The 22,108-nt window shown below is 34.8% G+C and overlaps 1 protein-coding gene across 3 annotated transcripts in view; it reads left to right on the top strand.

Annotated features, from left to right (window-relative positions):
- The window catches only part of LOC122135334 (transmembrane protein 108-like), a 52,868-nt gene that overhangs the window by 24,321 nt on the left and 6,439 nt on the right, over positions 1-22,108 (top strand). For all 3 annotated transcript variants that reach the window (XM_042714175.1, XM_042714173.1, XM_042714174.1), the window contains one exon: positions 9,693-9,776. In XM_042714175.1, the coding sequence (XP_042570109.1) occupies positions 9,737-9,776 (40 nt within the window). In that variant the 5' untranslated portion in view covers positions 9,693-9,736. The remainder of the gene's footprint in view (positions 1-9,692; positions 9,777-22,108) is intronic.

The raw sequence follows: 22,108 nt of genomic DNA, 5'->3' as shown, positions 1-22,108 counted from the left end.
TAGGTGACAGTCTGTCAGTGTGTATCCACTCGTGCTGTCAGCCTCTCACTGAATCTGGTTTATGGCTTGTCGTGCCATATGTCCACAGAGTCTCTCTCACACCATACTCTGCTACAGCTTTATTTCATTGATCTTATTTTATTGAAGTCCCCTGATGATTTGGGATAGTTTGATTGGATTGTGGTGGTTTCTTTTCTACAAAACAAATGCTAATCCAAACAAATGCTAACTGACATAAGTTTAATTGTTCAGTATGTGTACAGTATGTGTAGGATATACATGTAGCACATATACAGTATTTCACCTAAACATTGCAAATAAAGTATTAGAGCATGTTCCTTTCAATTAGAAAGAACTGTTAAACAAGGAACTAATGAAGATGGAGAATGGGCGAAAGCTTATGTGCATCTGCAACTGATCTGCAATCAGATGTTCTCAACACTATCAAAATAAAAGTCCCACTAACAACACGAATCAACCAAAAAAAGAAAAAACGTTAAAAAAAGCTATACAATTATGACCAGTGGTTGACCAATATCATTGCTAGTGCCAGTATTTTTATTAATATTTTTATAATAAAATTACTATTATTGGCAAATTTTAATAATCAGAATTTGGTTGGCAATTTATCAGTTGACCTCTTTGTAGCAGTTTATATGTTCAGATAAGTGTATGATTGGCTGACCTCTCTGCCTGTTTTCAATTCTATAAGTGCTTTAATTTACCTTATTCTTTTTACAAGTATATTTAGATTTTGGAGTGAATGAATCAGCCATTGGAGACTCATTTGACCCATTTCCATCTCAGTGAAGCGCCTGAGCTGTTTCACCCACACAGTATCAAACCCACGAGTTCTCTGATCCTCCAGAGTGACTTTTGTGTTGGCACATCCATCATCTACACACACATACTCATAAAGAAAAGAACCCACACTCATTCACACACCTACTCATGCACCTTTTTATGTGCCATGCTTCGTGACACACACACCTGCTCAAACTTTCTGTTTCTGAACAGTTTCAAATGCCTCCATTTCCATTGACTTTAATTAAGAAGCTAATATTTATCCAAGAGCTCTCCACTTGCTATTAAAAGCTGGTTCAATGTTCTCGACCTAGGCTGGGTGGTTAGTTGTTTATATTTGTTGAGCAACAGATGTCTGCTCACAGCTGTGTGTATGTTGCTTATTCAATCAGAATGTAGAATCTGAACTATCTGTAATATTAGTTTTAGAGATGCACCAAAATGTACATTTTGGCTGATACAGATAAACTGATTCTTTTAATATTTGGATATATATATATATATATATACACACAAATATTTGGATAACTGTGTGTGTGTGTGTGTGTGTGTATAATAATATATATATATATATAATATAGATATTATATATATATATATGTACACAACATATTTTGTAAAAATGTAAAGAAAAAAATACATTTACATAATATAGAAAAAAAATACTATATATATTGCATTTTTTCTATATTATGTAAATATATTTGTATTCTTTAAATTTTTTAAAATATTTGTATAACTATATATATATATATATATATATATATATATATATATATATATATATATATATATATATATACATAATACATACATGCAAGTGTTGTAATGTGTCATTTATTTATTTTAATTTCGCTAAATTATTAATATTATATTAAAAATATTAAACATTTAAAAAACATTTTTAAATATATATATATATATATATATATATATATATATATATATATATATTATATCTATTATATATATATATATATATATATATACTATTTGTCAAGCTACGATAATGTGACTTTTTTCTGTTAATTTCAGGCAGAAATAATTAATCGCTGTGTATTTCGTGATAAAATAATACATAAAATGACATAATATTTTGGTCATACCGCCCAGCCCTACCCTAAGCAGATCAGCTTGACTGAAAGTTTGTTTTTCAAAAGTGAACTGAGATTGTTAAGACAACATCTTTTACGATTCATTTAGCACTTAATCACTGAGCTAAATGTGCTGTTGTGCAGTGTGTGTTATGAAGGGACATTATTTTAAGAGGCCCTTTGGCTTTGTGTGCTGTTTGAGACTCTGACTCTGAACCAGAGGAAGAGGCGACGGGTTTTGTCGCCTTCCTCGTGGGGGACGTGAAAGGCATGCTGGGAAGGTAATGCACTTTTAATGGTTGGGTGCAGAGCCCTGCAGCTGTGACGGCCCATGTAGCTGCAGCTCTGATTGATTACACGTCTCCCGGGGGCCGGGGAGAGTGACGCAGCAGCTGCAATTCATCGTGCCGTCAGGGCCGCTGGAGAACCAGTCGTGATTCAGCAGAACACCGCACTGGTATCCACACAGTGCTGCTCGGAGGGGAGGTGTTATTGTCCAGCTTGGTGATGATTCATTTTTACATATTCATTTTTTGATCTCAGGACATAGATTGGAACATGGCGCTTTTATTGAATCAGGTCAGCTAAGGTACTGAATACTGATGATGGTGAAGATTATTATTTGGTCATTATTATGATATCATCAGATTATTGTAAGATTATGAATATACACACATTACAAAGGTTTGATGTCAGTAAGATTTTTTAAAGAAATTAATACTTTTATTCAGCAAGGATGCATTCAGTTGATCAAAAGAGACAGTAAAGACATTTATAATGTTACAAAAGACTTTCATTTCATATAAACAGGTGTTTTTTAATGAGTTTTTGAACTTTCTGTTTATTAAAGATGCCTGAAAAAAATTATTACAGGTTCATCAAAAATATTAAGCAGCATAATTGTATTTAATATCGATAAAAATAAGAAATGTTCCTTGAAATCAGATTAGAATGATTTCTGAAGGATCATGTGACACTGAAGACTGGAGTAATTACTGCTAAAAAAATCAGCTTTGCCGTCTGATTTATTTATGATGATGTGGCGCTGAAGACTGACAAAAAATACCTGTTATTTTAAATTGTAATAATATTTCACACATTATTGGTTCTTTTTTTTTATTTTTTTTTATTTGCTGTAAATTTGATCACAAAAATGCAGCCTTGGTGAGCAAGTTATATTGGTTTTGGCTGATTACTCTTTAAAAACACAGTGATAATTTCATACAACTGTTAATTGTAGTGTTTTGCCAATTTAAAAAATAAATGTTTTAATAAAAAAATAAAATGTTTTTCATACTTTACTTTGTAATGTTATGAGGCCTAAAATCAATTGTAGCATTTAAAACATTTTTTTTTTTTTTATTATTATTAATTAGACAAAAAGTACAAGAGAAATTTCAGTCCATGAAAATAATTATTAGCTTACCATATGTAACAGATTTTAACATTAGTTTGAAAACATTTTTTGCATCCTAGTTTAAAGTAATTATCTTCATGGATTGGGGAAAGAGGTTATGAAAAGTTCAAGAAAAATTAATTTCTTTCATAGTATGCCTTTTGCTGGTGTATTTTGCCTTATTGGTAATATATTGGTAATATATTGTCTTGCATTAGGGAGGTAAGCCAGTCATTTTTCATGACCTTTTCTCATGGCGTGAGAGCTAGGATATGACACATGACGACAGCATGAAATGCCAAACATCTGTTTGAATATGTTCTGAGAGGTCACTGCTGGGTTATCAGAGATGCTGGAGCTTGTGTGATATTCCACATGCTTGATTGCTGCCATGATGGGCCTTTTGAACACGCACAGAAACAGGAAACACGTGTACAGCGGCTCTGAGTCTCTACATACCTTATCAGTGCTGCATGCTAATTACCATCAGAGAAACAATCATCAAAACTACAATCCCTCATCAGGCCGCTTTCTAACCCTTTTGGGATACTTTAAATTTAATTATAGTTATGATTTCAATTAAGTTTCAAACAGGCTATAAATATTTTCTTTAACAGAAAAAAATGTAACACCAGTTGCTGTTATCTAATATCCATTATGACTGTAATTGTATTATTTATAGTATTTGCAAACAGTATTTTCAGGAGCTCAGATAAAATGCAAATCTGTGAATTGCTCCTGTTTCTTTTCTTAAAGTAGAAACGGATGTCGAATAATCTTATCTTACACATACAGGACCTTGTTTTCTTGTTTATCCCAGAGGAAATGATGTCATGCAGTACATGGTGAATGTGAGAGTGGTCCAGGTTTAATTGGATTAATAGTCCTTGTAAACTAATTAGTGAGTGAGTTCAGTCGATATTCAATCAAGTCAATCAACTTGACTATAGTAAACAAGATATCATGAGAAAGTCACTCTGACCTCACAGAGAACAAGCACATTCTGTTATTGAGTTTGCAAATGCTCTCATGACTTCATGTACTGTGTTGTACAGTTTAATTAAAACCAAATCAAACTTGACCCTCTTTATTTTCTCAGCTATTATGCTCAAGTCAATAGTGCATGTTATTAAAAAGAAGAAATCATTGTTTTCATAATATTTACTGGAAATATAATAACTTTCCCATCACGGAAACCACGTTTTTTGCTGATGTGTAGGCAAGGAAATATAATAATAACTTCTCATTTCAAAGTCTAATTTTCCAGATTCAATTAAATCCACAACAATAAGGATGAATTGCTTCCTCCTGGATAATAAGTGAAATGTGTAACGGATGCTGTATCTTTAAAAACTTGTCTTGAAAGACTTCATTTGTAGCAAATTATGTTCATGTTGCTGGTGAAGACCTCATTTCTTAGATAATAAATGGTACATTTACATTTGGCAGATGCTTAAATCAACGCAACTAATATTGCTTTATAGGTGTACATATCAGTCCACGCATTCCCTGGGAAGTGAACCTGTGACATCAGTGTGCTGTGCTCTGTTTTTATTTTTTTTAATCAATGCAAGGAATATTCAACTTACATTTCGCCACATTGCGCTCTGAACAACAAAATACGTTTACGCAACTTTTTCCTTACAATTTTCCACAGAGGTCAAAGTTATTAGAAGACACTGTAATTATGTTTTCTTTAGTAGATGATCTTTCATTTATGATTAATGTTTTTAAAAGAGGTCTCTAATGCTCGACCAGGGTACATTTATTATTTAATTACGGCAATGTATTATAAATAGTAATGCAATAAATCAGTCATTTTGTGAAATATTGCAATTCAAATGAACTGTTCTATTTTTATATATTTGCATATTTTCTATATTTAAAATAGAATTTGTTAAAGTGTAATTAGATTTTTTTTTGATGAATAAACTTGAAAAGACCAGCATTTATTTTGAAATAGAAATTCTTTTGTAACACTATAAATGTCTTTACTGACACTTTTGAACAGTTTAATGCACCCTTGCTCATTAAAATACTAATTCCTTTATTAAAAAATAAAATAAAATAAAAGGAAAAATATTACTGTCCCAAACTTTTGAACGGATGTGAAGGTGAAACTGTTTTTATAAATACACTATGGTTATTGTGTACTGTTTTGCACTCACTATTAAATTTATTGTCCAACTGGCAAACCATTATATTTATTCATCAAAGCCATTTTATTCACAGTTTACATTTGGTATAAATATATAGTCAAGTACCGCAATATTTACATTTCAAAACTTTCAATATAAAAGTAGAACTCATGTTAATATAATATTTAATGATATTTTTGCTGCCAAAACATGGGTTCCCAAACCTCTATTTAAGCTGAAAACTGATGAGTTAGACTAAAGCAGATGTGCCAATTTCTCCACCTCCAGCATTGGAAGTCTAACTGTGAAAAACAGCCAAACATAAAAGTAGAAGCATTCTTATTCCTGTCGGCGGTGGCCTGAGGGGATCCACTGACAGCTTTATTTCGCTACACCATCTCAGCCGACCTTGGCTCATCTCAAAGCCCTTGTCCTTCCAAACAGACAATTTAGCTGCTGTCTCAAAACTGACCCGGGACGTCGGCAAACCATCATCATTAACGTAAACCAAACATCGCCTTGGGAAAAGAGGGACTGTTTTTTTCAGGCTGTTGGCTCAAGGGCTCAAAGCGCACGTGGCTAATATTTCTGTCAAGTTTGATTTTCTCTGTATTGTTCTCACAGTTGTCGCTGTGACGAGATTTTCAATATAATTTTCTGTTAGGGTTGCCATGGTGACTGAAGCAGGGTCTCTGCGTGTGCCAGTTGCCATGCAGTGGTTTGTTAGAAAAGAAGTACAAAAGCCACTGCATGCTATCTAAAATTTACACAGAGCTACATCTCGGTTAGTTTGCCTCCTGTTTTCAGGATTTACTCATTTGGCCTTCACGTTCAATTCATGGCCTCACAATTTGTCTTGTGCTTGTAGGTTTTACTCTACTGACCTCATCTCTGTTGTCAGAGAAAATGCGCTCTAGTGTCTCTTGCCCTCCCGGCGCAGGTGGGCATGACTCACAAATGGACTTTCTTCCTACACAAACTCACACACGGTTGCATTTACCTGAAAAAGCGTGTCGTGAATCACTGCAGATATTCACACAGGTGCCTTGAAGACGAAGCAGTGACTACTGCACACACACACAAAAGCATAAAAAGCTGTGTGGGTCTATTGATTGAGACGTCATGATCTGTATTGATTGAGAAGTCAGGCAGCTCAGTGGCTGAATTTTTTCAGGTGGCTGTGTTGAACAATAATGAGAAACGGGTTTTGTAACCTCTCGTCTATTGTACAGGCTGTTATAATAGATATAATAATTTGCCCCTGGTTGTGAATTGCATTGAGAAATGATACAGTTTGATAGGAGAAATTTAAAAAATAAAGCAGAAGAGCAGAAGATAATTCTTAAAAAACAATTACTGTTCAAAACTTTTGACTGGTAGTACATTACTTGCAGATAATGTAACAGTAATGATATAAAATATCACTTACTGTAAGTGTACTCAGAGAGAGTAAAATTTCTTCACTGTTCCTTAAGTAAACTTCTAAAGTGCACACTGTGATTAATTTTAGGTGTATTAAGTCTTAATTTAAAGTACTTTTACCTTTTACCATAAATGGTTTACCATATTACATTAACCATAAATGATTTACCATAAATGTTTGACAGCACATTTGGAAATACACATTAAATATTTGAATAGAAGTAAATTACATGTAAAGATGTACTTACGTCTCACTTAAAGGGTTACTCCACCCCTAAATGAAAATGTTGTAATTAATCACTTTCCCCCATGTCGTTCCAAACCCATAAAAGCTTAGTCCATCTTCAGAACACAATTTAAGATATTTTGGATGAAAACCTGGAGGCTTGTGACTGTCCAGAAAAGTATGAAAAGCATCGTCAGAATAGTCCATCTGCCATCAGTGGTTCAACCGTAACTTTACGAAGCGCCGAGAATACTTTTTATACGCGAAGAAAACAAAAATAACGACTTTGTTAACGTTATTAAAGTTACAGTTGAACCCCTGAAGGCAGATGGACTATTCTGACGATGCTTTTCATACTTTTCTGGACTTTGACAGTGTAATTTACTTGGCAGTCAATGGGACAGTCACAAGCCTCCCGGTTTTCATCCAAAATATCTTAAATTGTTTTCCGAAGAGGAACAAAACTATTACGGGTTTGGAGTGACATGGGGGTAAGTGTTTAATTACAAAATTTTCATTTTGGGTTGTAGTATCCCTTTAAGTGTGTCAAAATTTTTTGCAATTTTTATTTAATTGCAATTAACATGCAGTTAAATGTCCAAAACATTACATTCAGTTCGCACTTAAGTATATGTTTTTAAAATATATTATTTCCATGATAAGTAAAAAGTATTAAAAATTACACTTTTTAAAAACTATTTGACCACACAAAAAGGTGTCGCAACGGTTTAGTCAATTCGACCCTTTTGCGTTTATATATATATATAGATATATTATATATATATATATATATATATATATATATATATATATTATATATATATATAATTTATTATATATATATATTATATATATATATATAATATATATATATATATATTATATTTTATATATATATCATATATATATATTATATATTATATTATTATTATTATTCATTTATTATTTCATTAATAATTAGTTAGTTAATAAAAAAAATGTCCTGTGAATGTGTTTGTGCCTTATAATAGGCAGAAGTGCTTTTTTTTTGTTGTTGTTTTTTAATTTTTTTACTTGTGATATAAATTTAGATTTGATATTTACTTAGATTTACTCCTAGCCTACAAAATCAGTACTGACAAGTTAAAAAGCATTGATCAAAAGCTTTTTAGGTTTGGTTTCTACTTGAGAAATGGCTCGATTTGATCCAGCGCTTATGAAAGATAGGCAGCTCTTAATGAAAAGATTACGGAAAGGGATCAATGCTGCTCAGTCTATCACGGCCAGTGTGTGTTTTGGCGAGACTTTTAGATTAGCATGTGATTCAGACTTCCTCTCACCCAAGGGGGCTCAAATCTCATTTCACATACTTTATCGACTCAATATGTCTTGTGCGGTGGGATGCGGTTCCGTCAAAGTACCCCAAGGACAAGATGAGAGAGTGACAATTTTGACACCTTGACAATCACAAACAGAAAAACACACACACATTCATAGACACTTATCTCTTGAGAGAAATGTGTCCGTGTCCATTTGCATTCAGCATTGTGACAGTTTCCTGAGACTGTGAAAGTGTTGGCTTATGTCAAATGCCTGAACACAGGGGAATAATGCTAGAATTTTAATGTCAGGTCATATAAATTTCAGCCTGTATTATTTTCATAGCCAAACCATTTATGTATTAAAACTAAAGTGTTTAATTTTCATTTTCAAAAAATGGTCTTTTATTGGTTGTTCAAACAGACATTCAGTGCCGGACCGTATGGTTGTGGAGCCCTAGGCAAGATCATGAAAATAGGCCCGATTTGACCAATGAAGAGAAAGCACATAAAATGACAATTTCCATATTTAAGCGCATAAATGTGTATTAAGTGTAACATTCAACATACATGTAAAACTATTTAAACAGATTAAAAAAAAATGCAAGTGACTAGAAATGCAGGCTTTTCTGCTTGTTTTAAGGCCTGTTTGATGATTACAAAAATAAACATGGATGGTGGGTTAAATCCAGATTTGGAAAGTTTTAAATTTTTAAATTAATCAAAAATAACATTGATGTATAACAAGACTTCATGACGCTATAAAAGACTATTTTGAGAGGCATTATCCAGTGAATTCCATATTACCACAGAGATTAAAATATTGGGAATTTTCTTTTAGACAGCATCTTTTCTGTCATTTAGAATGCTTTATAAGCAATTAAACATTAATAAAGAGTAAGCGCATTACGAAACATTGCTCATGTTTTTATCGAATGTGAACATTTTGGAGAGAAGTGCTGGAATCTGTGTAAATGGATAGTGTGATAATTACAGCACTCCCAGTATAGTGTGTAGTGCTACTGTGTATAAGCCTCTAAGCTTTTATTCATACTGTTGTTTTGTATTTATCATTTTCAGCAATTTGTTATGTATGAATTACATTGTGTGTCATCCATAGTTTTTCCACATTCCACAGATATGGTTGAGCTAATGCTGCTGTGTTGGGTTGCTTGCTTCACATGTAAAAATCATGACCCTTTTTAATTAAAAATACCTAAGTTGATTATGTTCTTAAAGTTCATTAAAAGTTCAGGAATGCAATAGCATGATAATCAGATTATGATTAACTCCCGACTATCCTTTGTCCTGTAGAGAACCATGAGCACTGTGGAGGAGGAGCCGGACCACATGATACCATGAAGAGAAGCCTGCAGGTTCTGCCCCACCAGCTGCTGAGTAAGTCTCACGTTAATAAAGCCTTTTAATACTGATAAGCCATTTATAGTCTTTTTTAAAGCTCTGTTTCGTCACAGTGGTTGACAAAGCACCCTAATGTCCCATATAATAATATTAATAACAAAACATTTCAGGGCTGTAAAAGTTAAGGTATTAGTATCATTGATTTACTATTATAATTGTCAATATTTTGTATCAGGGTTTATTGTTATATTTTCACTTGAATTTTAGTTAAAATTTTAATATTTTTGTTATATATTTTTGTCAATTTTATTAGATTTTTTTTAACAAGTCTGTATACTTTTTATTTTTTAATAATTAGCTTTAGTTTTTACTCTAGTTTTAAGTGATGTTATGGTCTTAGTTTTAGCTACATTATTACTGTGTCATTCTGCATTTGACTGACATTTATTGTGGGGAAAAAAATATTTAGGTCACTGTAGTTTTGGGACCAGTTCTCACTATTAACTAAATATTAACTACTACTTTTGCCTCAATAAACTCCTAGATAGTTGTTAAGTATAGGTATGGGTAGGGATCTAATATATGGTTATGCAGAATATGTGCTTTAAAAGTACTTATGTACAGCCAAAATGCTAGTAACATGCGAAAATAAATAATATTTAATAATAAGAATTGGTCCCTAAACTAAAGTGTTACCGATATTAATAGTAAAAAGTGATATTACATGTTTGCATTGAATTGAATGTTTTTTAGGCTTATACAGCTAAAATTTAGCTTTTTCTCAAACAGTAAAAAAAAGTCTTTATACATGACAATGTATAACAGTCGTTGTAGTTTCTGTGGATCATTCAGCATGTTTTTTTTTTGAAGTTGATTAACCAAGACAATTTTGCTAATTAAACCAGTTTAAAACTGGTGGAGACACCAGCACACCTTCAGCCCATCCCAGCTCTGCTGTCTTGGTCTATTATTTTGACTCTTTACTCTTGCAGAATATTAGTAGTGGCGACACGCGCCTGATATCAGTCTGGCTGAAATCCAACATTAAAATTTGAAATGCATCAGGAACATGAGGTCGGATGCAGAAGTCTTCTTCCATTGTAGAACAACTTTAAAAAGAGATTTCATCACAGCAAATTCTGTTAGATGCCATGTTCACAAAAATCCAACACGAGTGTTAAAGGGGTCATATGATGCAATTTCCAGTTTTCCTTCCACTTTGGAGTGTTACAAGCTCTTTGTGCATAAAGAAGATCTGTGAAGCTGCAAAGACTAAAGACTCAAATCCAAAGAGATATTCTTTATAAAAGTTAAGAGTCAACCATACCCCCCTAAAACGTCTCATTCTAACATGCCCCCACATGTCTACGTCACAATGTGGGAAGATTTGCATAATGCTGCCCAAATGTTTACGCAAAGAAAGAAGGTGTAACTTTGATTCTCGCTGTTGCTGCCGGCGCCATGTTGTGGAGACGCTGTTTCGTTGTGAAGAACGTTTACATATTTAAAGGATTTGCCACTGATGATTCAAACACGAGTTTTGAGTAGTGTAGAGCAGCGGTTCTCAATTCCAGTCCTTGTGACCCCCTGCTCTGCACATTTTGTATGTCTCTCTTATCACTTCAGACGTTTGTTCTATTCGAACGTAAGTGTCCGGCGAAGTGGACATCACAGGATATTCCACCATGATTCCAGATCGAAACGAACGTATATGTTCCATTCAAAGTGCATTGAAGTGTGCGAGATGTAAATTTAAATTGTATTTATTTACAGAGGTATTTGATGTCACACTTTTCTGTGTGTGAACACGTTGCGCAGCGCAAATCCGTGAATGAATGTTCCGAAGTGAAGTAAACTTCAACAGATTTCCCCTGCTCAGGGAGTAGGGAGCAATGAACACTGTGTAGGGACCATGTCAATGGGAACACAGTTAATGCACGGAGCTCACTTCTAACGAGCTGATTATCTGAATTAGGTGTGTTAACAAAGAGAGACGTGCAAAATATGCAGAGCTGGGGGACGTGAGGACTGGAATTGAGAACCTCTGGTATAGAGTAGCGCTTGTTTGTCATTTCTCTGATCACAAATGCAGACATGGTTTTATGTTTTATGTTTTGCGATGTGGGGGAGTGGGTTAAAATGTATTATAAGTCATTATAATCCGTAATTATGTCCCCACTGGATGCAACAAATGGCTCGTTTGTAATGAGTTTTATTGTTTTTGTCTTGTGGCGCCGGTGTTCTGACATACATCAAAGTATGACAAGGGGCGTAACATTTCGTCACACACTTGAGGCATTCGGCCAATCACAACGCACTGGATAGCTGGCAAATCAGAGCACACCTCGCTTTTCAGAACAATAAGCTTTGTAAAAAAAAAAAGGTGGGGCATAGAGGAGAAACAATAATGTATAGTATAGTGAGAAATAATGTGTTTTTTTAACCTTAAACTGCATAAAAGCATTTAATTACACCAAATACACAAAATAATGTTATTTTTAGCAACATCATATGACCCCTTTAAGAAAACCTCAGTCAAATAGAACCTCAGTCAAAAAGAAGAATACTTTTCCAGGCTCAGGTATATTTTAGTCATTCTTTCAAACTAATGTCAGTGGAGTTTGTCTGGGGAAAATTGTGTTTTCAGTGCTTGGAGAAATTTAGGTCATTTTTCTATGTGAATGTTCAGAGTGTTTCCAAGCTGAGCCCTGTCTGATCTGAGGCTGTCAGGACACTGAAGACCACTGTGGTTCTGGTGTCTCTGCAGGTGGCTTTGAAATAAGTCCATATACAGTATATGAACTGTTTGGTAATCGTAAGTGGGATTCCATTACTTCACTTAAAAATGCTTAATAGTGCTTAAATATATACAAAGAATCAGTTTTTTAAAGAAATTAATACTTTTATTCAGTAAGAACGCATTAAATTGATCAAAAATGATGTTGAATAATGTTACAATGATTTCTATTTCAAATAAATGCTGTTCTTTTTGAACTTTATATTCATCAAAGTATCCTGAAAAATACAGTACAACTGTTTTCAACATTGTTAATTTTTCTTGAGCACCAAATTAGCATATTAGAATGATTTCTGAAGGATCATTCTGAAGGTTGGGGTAATCAATGCTGAAAATACATAAATAATACATAATACAAAAACATAAATAAAATTTAGAAGTGTGTATATATTAATATATGTACAAATGTTACATATGAATATGTACAAATACTAATCAGATCAGGCTGGAATGCCAAAGTTTTATTGGTTATAGGCTGATAATATTTTGTAAATTTAAACATTCTACCTAATTTTGTTGAGCAGTTAGCTCAGCTACTACCCCAAAATATCATAATTAGATGCAATTTGCACTTGCTGCTGTGCTGCATTGAGTCCCTCTGGCATAGCCTGAGGTTAAGAGCTTTTCTCGAGGGCACAGACATGATAGTTCAAAGATCAGCATGTGTGACGTTTATATATGCAGTTTTAGTTACCAGCTACTTTAACCCTTAATGCACATTGCATTTTAAATTAAACGTATGAAATTGGCAGGTTCCTACCGAAGCAACTTGCCGCAGAAATTGAAAGGACCTTGCCAAGTCCGCATGCTTTTTGCCACAAAGTGTGCAAGTTATATATCAAGAGCGGTTCATGAGTCATAGTTAGTATTGGAACTAAACAGTACTGATAACAAGTGCAATTTTCTTTCTCTCACCGTCAGTTTGTTTGTGTCTTTCGTGTCTATCTGTTCATCAGCTCATCTGTAGTGATGGCACCATTTGTTTAAAGTAAACTGAATTTAGTTGATGGCTTTCTCATGCAGTTATGGAGTGATTGCTGTTCTCTCTGAAGTGCAGATGGCATCGCGAGGCTATTTGAATAAACTAGCTTTTGCCAAATAACATCCTAAATTAAAATTCAAAAGCAATGCTCCTTCAAAAGTCCCAAAGGCAGAATGCTGAATGCAGCGTTACACTGCGCGGGCCATTATTTCATTGTCACAACTATTTTGAGCAGCCATAGCCCAGAAGAATTTCCTGTTTAAAGTGTTTACTTCCTGTGCAGCCAAAGAAATTTGTTATTGCCCCTTTAAATGACAGACTTGATGTATAAACAAATTGATTCCTTCAGTGCACAGTGCATCTTGCTCGTCGGCCCTCCTGATTGGATAAACATCCGAACGTTCAGAGGCATTACAGAGGACCAACGCAACCTAAATCACACAAACAGGAAGCCATTATCAGAGGGTGTTATGGTTCCCGTCTTATCTATGAGCTCACATCTGCACCACCCTGCCCCTCCCTCAACACGGGAAGTGTCCAAAGCGCCCCACAATCCCATGGGGTAACGATCCCTAGTTTTAAAGACTGCAGCTCCCAAATAGTCACCAGTGGCATTTGTTCATTGGTTGGATTCATTGTTTTGGTTTTCTTCGCATTTTATAGCTTAAAATAATCCTTTGTGTGGCTGTCAAAGAGAGGTTTTTATTTAGCTTCTCACGCTGTAAACATGTCACCAGCTAAAATGTGGAAAACAGAGGAGACTTTGGCAGAGAGATTTTTGTCAGAGAGATTTTGTAGTTTTCGATAATTTTGTCTCTTTTTAAACATGGTATTCCAATAAAACAGATTGCCATTGACAGTACATCTGAGATTTACATGCATCACTAATGTGTTCTGTCAATATATCAGTGTGGTACAGATCCTAATATCATAATATCAATGCTTTAATAAAAGGCTACAATTCTAGGGAGGAAAAAAATCATTTTAAAAACATCTTTTATCATTACTTATTAGGAATAAAGACACCTTTGTCTAAAAGCAACAACAACATAAAACAGGAAGTGACATCATAGAGCGATCCCTAGTAGACACTTATGTGTGTCAAGATCAATACATCTTTTAAAATATCAGTTCATTTGGCAAGGTACAGTTTTGTTCAGGTTGTAAAATGTATTATTTATTGATAGTGATATAAATAATAGTATTTATGAATAAATAATTCATTATATTTGTATATCATTAAAACTTTAAAAATTCACTACTGTTCACAAAAGTTTTTTTTATGTTTTGAAGTGTCTTATGCTCACCAAGGCTGCATTTATTTTAAAAAAAATACAGTAAAAATGATAAGATTGTGAAATATTATTGTTATGCTTTCATTTATTTATTTAATTTTTTCTGTAATTTATTCCTGCAATTACTCCATTACTCCAGTCTTCAGTGTCATATTGTCCTTCAGTAATAATTTTAATATGTTGATTTGGTTTTCAGGAAACCTTTCAGTGTTGAAAACAGTTGTGCTGCTAATGTTTTTGTGGAAATTGTTTTTTGTTGTTGTTTTTGATAAAAAGAAGGTTCAAAAGAACATCATCTATTTGAAATAACATTATAAATGTCTTTACTGTATTTTTTTATCAATTGAATGTCTCCTCGATGAATAAACATAATTTCTTTCTTTAAAATAAATAAATAAATAAAAATAAAAATATCAAACTGACCCAAAACTTTTTTTAACAGTAGTTTTATCTTTTTTCTTTTCTTTTATTTTCTTTCTTTCTTTCTTTCTTTCTTTCTTTCTTTCTTTCTTTCTTTTGTATTTAAGGTGCAGAAAAAAATTATTACTCTTCACTGATACAGATGTTAATGCCAGGTTTAAACCTGTCTCAGAAGGTTTCTGCATCTTACATAGTAGCTTGTTAGACTTTTGTCTCAAGGCTAAAGGCGTAACCCACTGCAGAATACTAATTTTAGCTGGTGTCCCAGACCAATTAATGTGACAGAGATTAAACATCATTTATGGAAGACTGAGGGGTCGAGGGAGGATATAAAGGTTCATTACCAAAAGAACGGTGTTTACATCTGTTCTTTTGGGAAACTGCCAGACTTGCCAGTTACTGAGTATCTCAGCAAAGCACTGTGCTAATCAATGCTTTGGCTAAACACCCAGAATAGCCTTTTCCCTGCAGCTTTTTTTTTTTGCATTTTCTTCTTGACTCAGTGCCTAGTTTATCACCGTGAACCAGTGTTTTTTTAGCATGTGGTTCTCGCTATAGGAAAGCTTGTTCAATTTTCCACTGGGTGCTCATCATGTAGAGTGGCCATGTGTCCACTTTGCTGCATGTGTGCACCCAGCAAAGCATTAATGCTGATGTCTGCTGATTTTCGGATGTTCCTTATATTGAATGGTGTACAGTAGTGAACTGGAACTCATTTAAAGTTTCTGCCACCAATGCAGATTTTCCATTCTTCCCTGTACTGTAGACTTTACACAAAGATTCAAAATGAGACATACAGTCGTGGCCAAAGTTTTTGAGAATTACATAAATATTGGAAATTGGAAAAGTTGCTGCTTAAGTTTTTATAATAGCAATTTGCATATACTCCAGAATGTTATGAAGAGTGATCAGATGAATTGCATAGTCCTTCTTTTTGTCATGAAAATTAACTTAATCCCAAAAAAACCTTTCCACTGCATTTCATTGCTGTCATTAAAGGACCTGCTGAGATCATTTCAGTAATCATCTTGTTAACTCAGGTGAGAATGTTGACGAGCACAAGGCTGGAGATCATTATGTCAGGCTGATTGGGTTAGAATGGCAGACTTGACATAAAGGAGGGTGATGCTTGAAATCATTGTTCTTCCATTGTTAACCATGGTGACCTGCAAAGAAACACGTGCAGCCATCATTGCGTTGCATAAAAATGGCTTCACAGGCAAGGATATTGTGGCTACTAAGATTGCACCTAAATCAACAATTTATAGATTCATCAAGAACTTCAAGGAAAGAGGTTCAATTCTTGTAAAGAAGGCTTCTGGGGCATCCAATAAAGTCCAGCAAGCCCCAGGATCGTCTCCTAAAGAGGATTCAGCTGCGGGATCGGAGTGCCACCAGTGCAGAGCTTGCTCAGGAATGGCAGCAGGCAGGTGTGAGCGCATCTGCACGCACAGTGAGGCGAAGACTTTTGGAAGATGGCCTGGTGTCAAGAAGGGCAGCAAAAAAGCCACTTCTCTCCAAAAAAAAAACATCAGGGACAGATTGATCTTCTGCAGAAAGTATAGTGAATGGACTGCTGAGGACTGGGGCAAAGTCATATTCTCCAATGAAGCCCCTTTCCGATTGTTTGGGGCATCTGGAAAAGGCTTGTCCGGAGAAGAAAAGGTGAGCGCTACCATCAGTCCTGTGTCATGCCAACAGTAAAGCATCCTGACACCATTCATGTGTGGGGTTGTTTCTCATCCAAGGGAGTGGGCTCACTCACAATTCTGCCCAAAAACACAGCCATGAATAAAGAATGGTACCAAAACACCCTCCAACAGCAACTTCTTCTTCCAACAACCCAACAACAGTTTGGTGAAGAACAATGCATTTTCCAGCACAATTGGAGCACCGTGCCATAAGGCAAAAGTGATAACTAAGTGGCTTGGGGACCAGAATGTTGAAATTTTGGGTCCATGGCCTGGAAACTCCCCAGATCTTAATCCCATTGAAAATTTGTGGTTAATCCTCAAGAGGCGGGTGGACAAACAAAATCCCACTAATTCTGACAAACTCCAAGAAGTTATTATGAAAGAATGGGTTGCTATCAGTCAGATTTGGCCCAGAAGTTGATTGAGAGCATGCCCAGTGGAATTGAAGAGGTCCTGAAAAAGAAGGGGCTAACACTGCAAATACTGACTCTTTGCATAAATGTCATGTAATTGTCGATAAAAGCCTTTGAAACGTATGAAGTGCTTGTAATTATATTTCAGTACATCACAGAAACAACTGAAACAAAGATATAAAAAAGCAGTTTAGCAGCAAACTTTTTGAAAACTAATATTTATGTAATTCTCAAAACTTTTGGCCACGACTGTACAGTAAAAAAGACTATAGAAAAAAAAATCTCATTCTTTTCAGTCGTGTATTTTTGTAATAATAGTAATGTCCCTATTACAAATAAAAAGATGAATAATATTAATTAGTGCTATCATAAAACAAATATGCATTGCATAATTGTTGTGTAAAAGTGCTGAAGGAATAGTTCACCCAAAAATTAAAATATTCTTTCCAAACCTGTTTTACTTACTTAGAACATATTGAAAGATGATTTGCAGAATGTTCAGGATGTCTTAGGCAAGGCAAGGCCAGGCAAGTTTATTTATATAGCACATTTTTACACACAATAGTAATTCAAAGTGTTTTACATAAAAGGAAGTACAATAATCATTAAAAAAATAATAATTACAACTATAAAACAAGGAATTGAAAATGATTTTAAAATTTATTTAAAATGAATTTAAAACGGTTAAAAATAGAAAATGATTTTACATAAAATACAGTGCAATCTGTTCAGACACTGCACAGTGCAAATTCAATAAACGCACAGCTAAACAGATGAGTTTTGAGTCTGGATTTAAAAATGGCTGATGTTTTAGCACATCTGATCTCTTCTGGAAGCTCATTTCAACTGTGGGTGGCGTAATAACTTAAAGCGGACTCCCCTTGTTTTGTGTGAACCCTTGGTATTTCTAACTGACTCGATCCTAATGATCTGAGTACTCTGGTTTATATTCAGTGAACATATCTGCAATGTATTTAGGTCCTAGTTCATTGAGTGATTTAAAGACGAGTAAAATAACTTTAAAATCAATCCTTAATGTAACTGGAAGCCAGTGTAAGGACCTGAGGTCTGGTGTGATATGCTCAGATTTTCTGGTTCTAGTCAGAATCCTGGCAGCAGCGTTCTGGATGAGCTGCAGCTGTCTAATGGTCTTCTTGTGAAGGCCGGTGAGAAGACCATTACAATAGTCCACCCTGCTGGTGACAAAGGCATGAGCAAGTTTCTCCAAGTCTTGAATGGAAACAAAACTTTTAATTCTTGCAATGTTTTTGAGATTAAAGTAGGCTGATTTAGTTACTGCTTTGATATAACTACTGAAACTAAGGTCTGTCTCCAGAATCACGCCAAGATTCTTGACTTGATTTTTAGGTGTCTTACAGGTCTTGTTAAGCTTTATAAAGCGCAAAAAGCAGCATAAAAGTACAAAGTAGTTCATATGACTTGTGTAACGTAAATGTTGTGCGCTATAATGCATGCTATACAATATATTTGAACACATTTACAACTTTGTTCATGGAGATTGGATTAGTTATGAGAACATAGCATTTCTGCTTCAATTTGTTTCACTTGTGGCAGTCAACACTGTTGTAGCCTCATACTGCAGATGCCATCCTGGCTCGTTGTCTTAGGAGGTGAGGTTAGTGTGTAATATTAAATGATGGATGGGAAGATACGCTGTAAACCCATGCAATCTGTCGAGGCCATTTGAGATCTTGGTATCTGCAGCTCTAATATGAGAGACTCGCAGAGAGTTCAAGGATCACAGTGTGCAGGATGGATCTTTCCTTGTCATTTATTAATGTCACAGCTATGTAGGGGTTTTGGAAAGTCACAGGATACTTAAACATTCCAAAGACTTTTCATTTAGGATGTTTACTGCATAAATTTCACTTCCACCGTCAATTTCTCAGTGAGCTAATGAATAGAGGTTGGCATCATCATAAATCAGAAAGTAATTTAAGAGTGATAAAACAACCTAAATACCTAGCAACCCCTCCAACCTTTCCCCAATCTTGCCACACATAATAGTAACCTTGCTCAACTTAATAGCTTAATAAAGGGTTGATTCTCTGATTCACAGTTAAGAGTAAGAGTATATATATATATGTGTGTGTGTGTGTGTGTGTGTACAAATATACTTTATATAAAAAATACCAAAATAGGACCATAAAATATGTCCATATATGAGACTAAAATATAAGCCGTTATTCACTGAAAATATGATGCTTTGCTGAAGTACTTAAATCTTTGACATACATGCATATATAAATAGTGCAAACTTGAATACGCAGGTTTTTGTCAAGTTTGACACTGCATACTTTCATTGAATGAGAAATTTCAAAAGTTCTTCTGCAGAAACCATAAGACAGAATGGTTATTAAAAAAGTTTCTGAAATCTCCCACGCCCCCAATTTTATAAGATAGTTCCAAAATATGAAAGCAAAACCAAACAAAAACTGATGTACCTCTCTGTCAGAGAAAAACTCCACCACCCATCCATCTCTTAATGTTATGTTTTAAATCAGCAGATGGCAGCGCATGTAATTTTGTAATGAAAGTCATTTTTTAGCACCAAAACAGAGGAAGCAATTATTGCAAGGTTAATCATTCCATGTGCAAGCCCTAGCTTGTCAAACTAATTTATCTGCTGCAGAATAACAAAGAACTTTTGCATATGCCTTTTCCATTTTCCATTCTTAATTTTATTCATGTTCTCAGTCTTCTTTGTGCAGTCCTGATGTCCTTTCACTCTCTTCATCGTCACACCTCTCCTCCATTCACTCCTTGGACACTCTATCACTGGATTTTCAGTTTGCTTTCACTGTAAACACCTCTCCGTGAAGGAGGAGGTCAGACCTTTCTGTCTGCATTAGACCTGGTTAGACTCCATCAACAGAGAGCTGCTGCTCTGGCTAATAACACCTATCTGACCCAGACAGTGCATGTACACACACACATACTATGGATGCTGTGTGTGACATTGATCTAGACACACGCATACACATGTTGGATGGTGGGTTTACAAATTTTATGGGAACACTCCATAGGCGTAATGGATTTTATATTATACAAACTGTATTACCCCTAAACCAATCCCTCACAAAGCTTTCTACATTTTTAGATTAAATAAAAAAAAAATAAATGATCTGTAAATGTCTGTAAAAGGTCTGTCAATTTTTTAAAAGAAATTCTATCATGAAAAAAAAAGTACACAGCCATTTTCAACATTGGTAATAATAAAAAATTTTTATTGAGCACCAGATTTCTGCAGGATCGTGTGACTGAAGACTGGAGTAATGGCTATAGTTAATATCTGTTAGTTTTAATAATAATCAACCCCTGAGACATTAGAAGTGCCTGTAGTTGAAGTAACACCCACATACCCCTTATGGTCCAGTGCTCATCTTGCAAAGTATCCAGTGTGTGTTTTCACCCGGTGCTGTGATGCTTTATGTGCTGTCCTCCTCTGCCTCCCCCTCACTATTACACTGTGAGTCACAGAAGTGTGTGTGTGTGTGTGTGTGTGTGTGTGTGTGTGTGTGTGTGCTAGCATAAATGTCACTAGAGAGTGAGTCATTCATTGATAGATCGGAGGTAACCTTGGTAAGGCCAGTGTATTTAAAAAACAAAAACAAAAAAACAGTAGAAAAACAAAAAAACAAAAAAAATAACAAAAAACATTTCTTTCTTCCTTACATTCATACACACGTACAACGTGCGTCACTCATGGATTAATGTGATTTACTCAAGTTGGACATGTTCCTGGATCATCCTTTTTTGGTTTTCTATTAAACAATAGTCCTAATCTAAGACTCAGACAGAACACCCACAGACCGCCTACAGTCTGTTCACTGAAGGCCGGATGTACATTGCCAACAAAAAAAGCAAGAACAAGCTATAGCATGCTATTCCATATAGCAGAAATAAGATTAGCATGTTTGTATGCTATATATGGTATTACATATGCTATGTTATGCTATATATACTATGCTATTCCATATAGTAGAATATAGTATAATAGTTTCTGGAGTATCATGCTATGTAACATATTCCAGTATACATGATATGCTATATAATACTAGTATTCTATTACATATGGCAGATATAGTAAGAGTAGTATGCTAATATACAAACCCGATTCCAAAAAAGTTGGGACACTGTACAAATTGTGAATAAAAACAGAATGCAATGATGTGGAAGTTTCAAATTTCAAAAAAATGTATAATTTTAAGGGAAAAATAAGTTGATTTTAAATTTAAATTTTAAAATTGATGCAGTATGTGGTCTGGCATTGTCATGTTGGAAAATGCAAGGTCTTCCCTGAAAGAGACAACGTCTGGATGAAAGTGAAAAAAAAAAGTGACAAGTGAAAGTGACGTGACATACAGCCAAGTATGGTGACCCATACTCAGAATTCGTGCTCTGCTTTTAACCCATCCAAAGTGCACACACACACACACCGTGAACACACACCCGGAGCAGTGCGCAGCCATTTATGCTGCGGCGCCCGGGGAGCATATGTTATTCTAGAACTTGGATATACCTTTCAGCATTGATGGTGCCTTTCCAGATGTGTAAGCTGCCCATGCCACACACACTCAGGCAACCCCATACGATGAACTGAGCGCTGATAACAACTTGGGTTGTCCTTGTCCTCTTTAGTCCGGATGACATGGCGTCCCAGTTTTCCAAAAAGAACTTCAAATTTTGATTTGTCTGACCACAGAACAATTTTCCACCTTGCCAAAGTCCATTTTAAATGAGCAT

Source organism: Cyprinus carpio, chromosome A24 (genome assembly GCF_018340385.1).
Source record: "Cyprinus carpio isolate SPL01 chromosome A24, ASM1834038v1, whole genome shotgun sequence".
Taxonomy (NCBI): domain Eukaryota; kingdom Metazoa; phylum Chordata; class Actinopteri; order Cypriniformes; family Cyprinidae; genus Cyprinus; species Cyprinus carpio.
The sequence above is the reverse complement of the archived record's forward strand: the minus strand, read 5'-3'. Positions and strand labels throughout refer to the sequence as shown.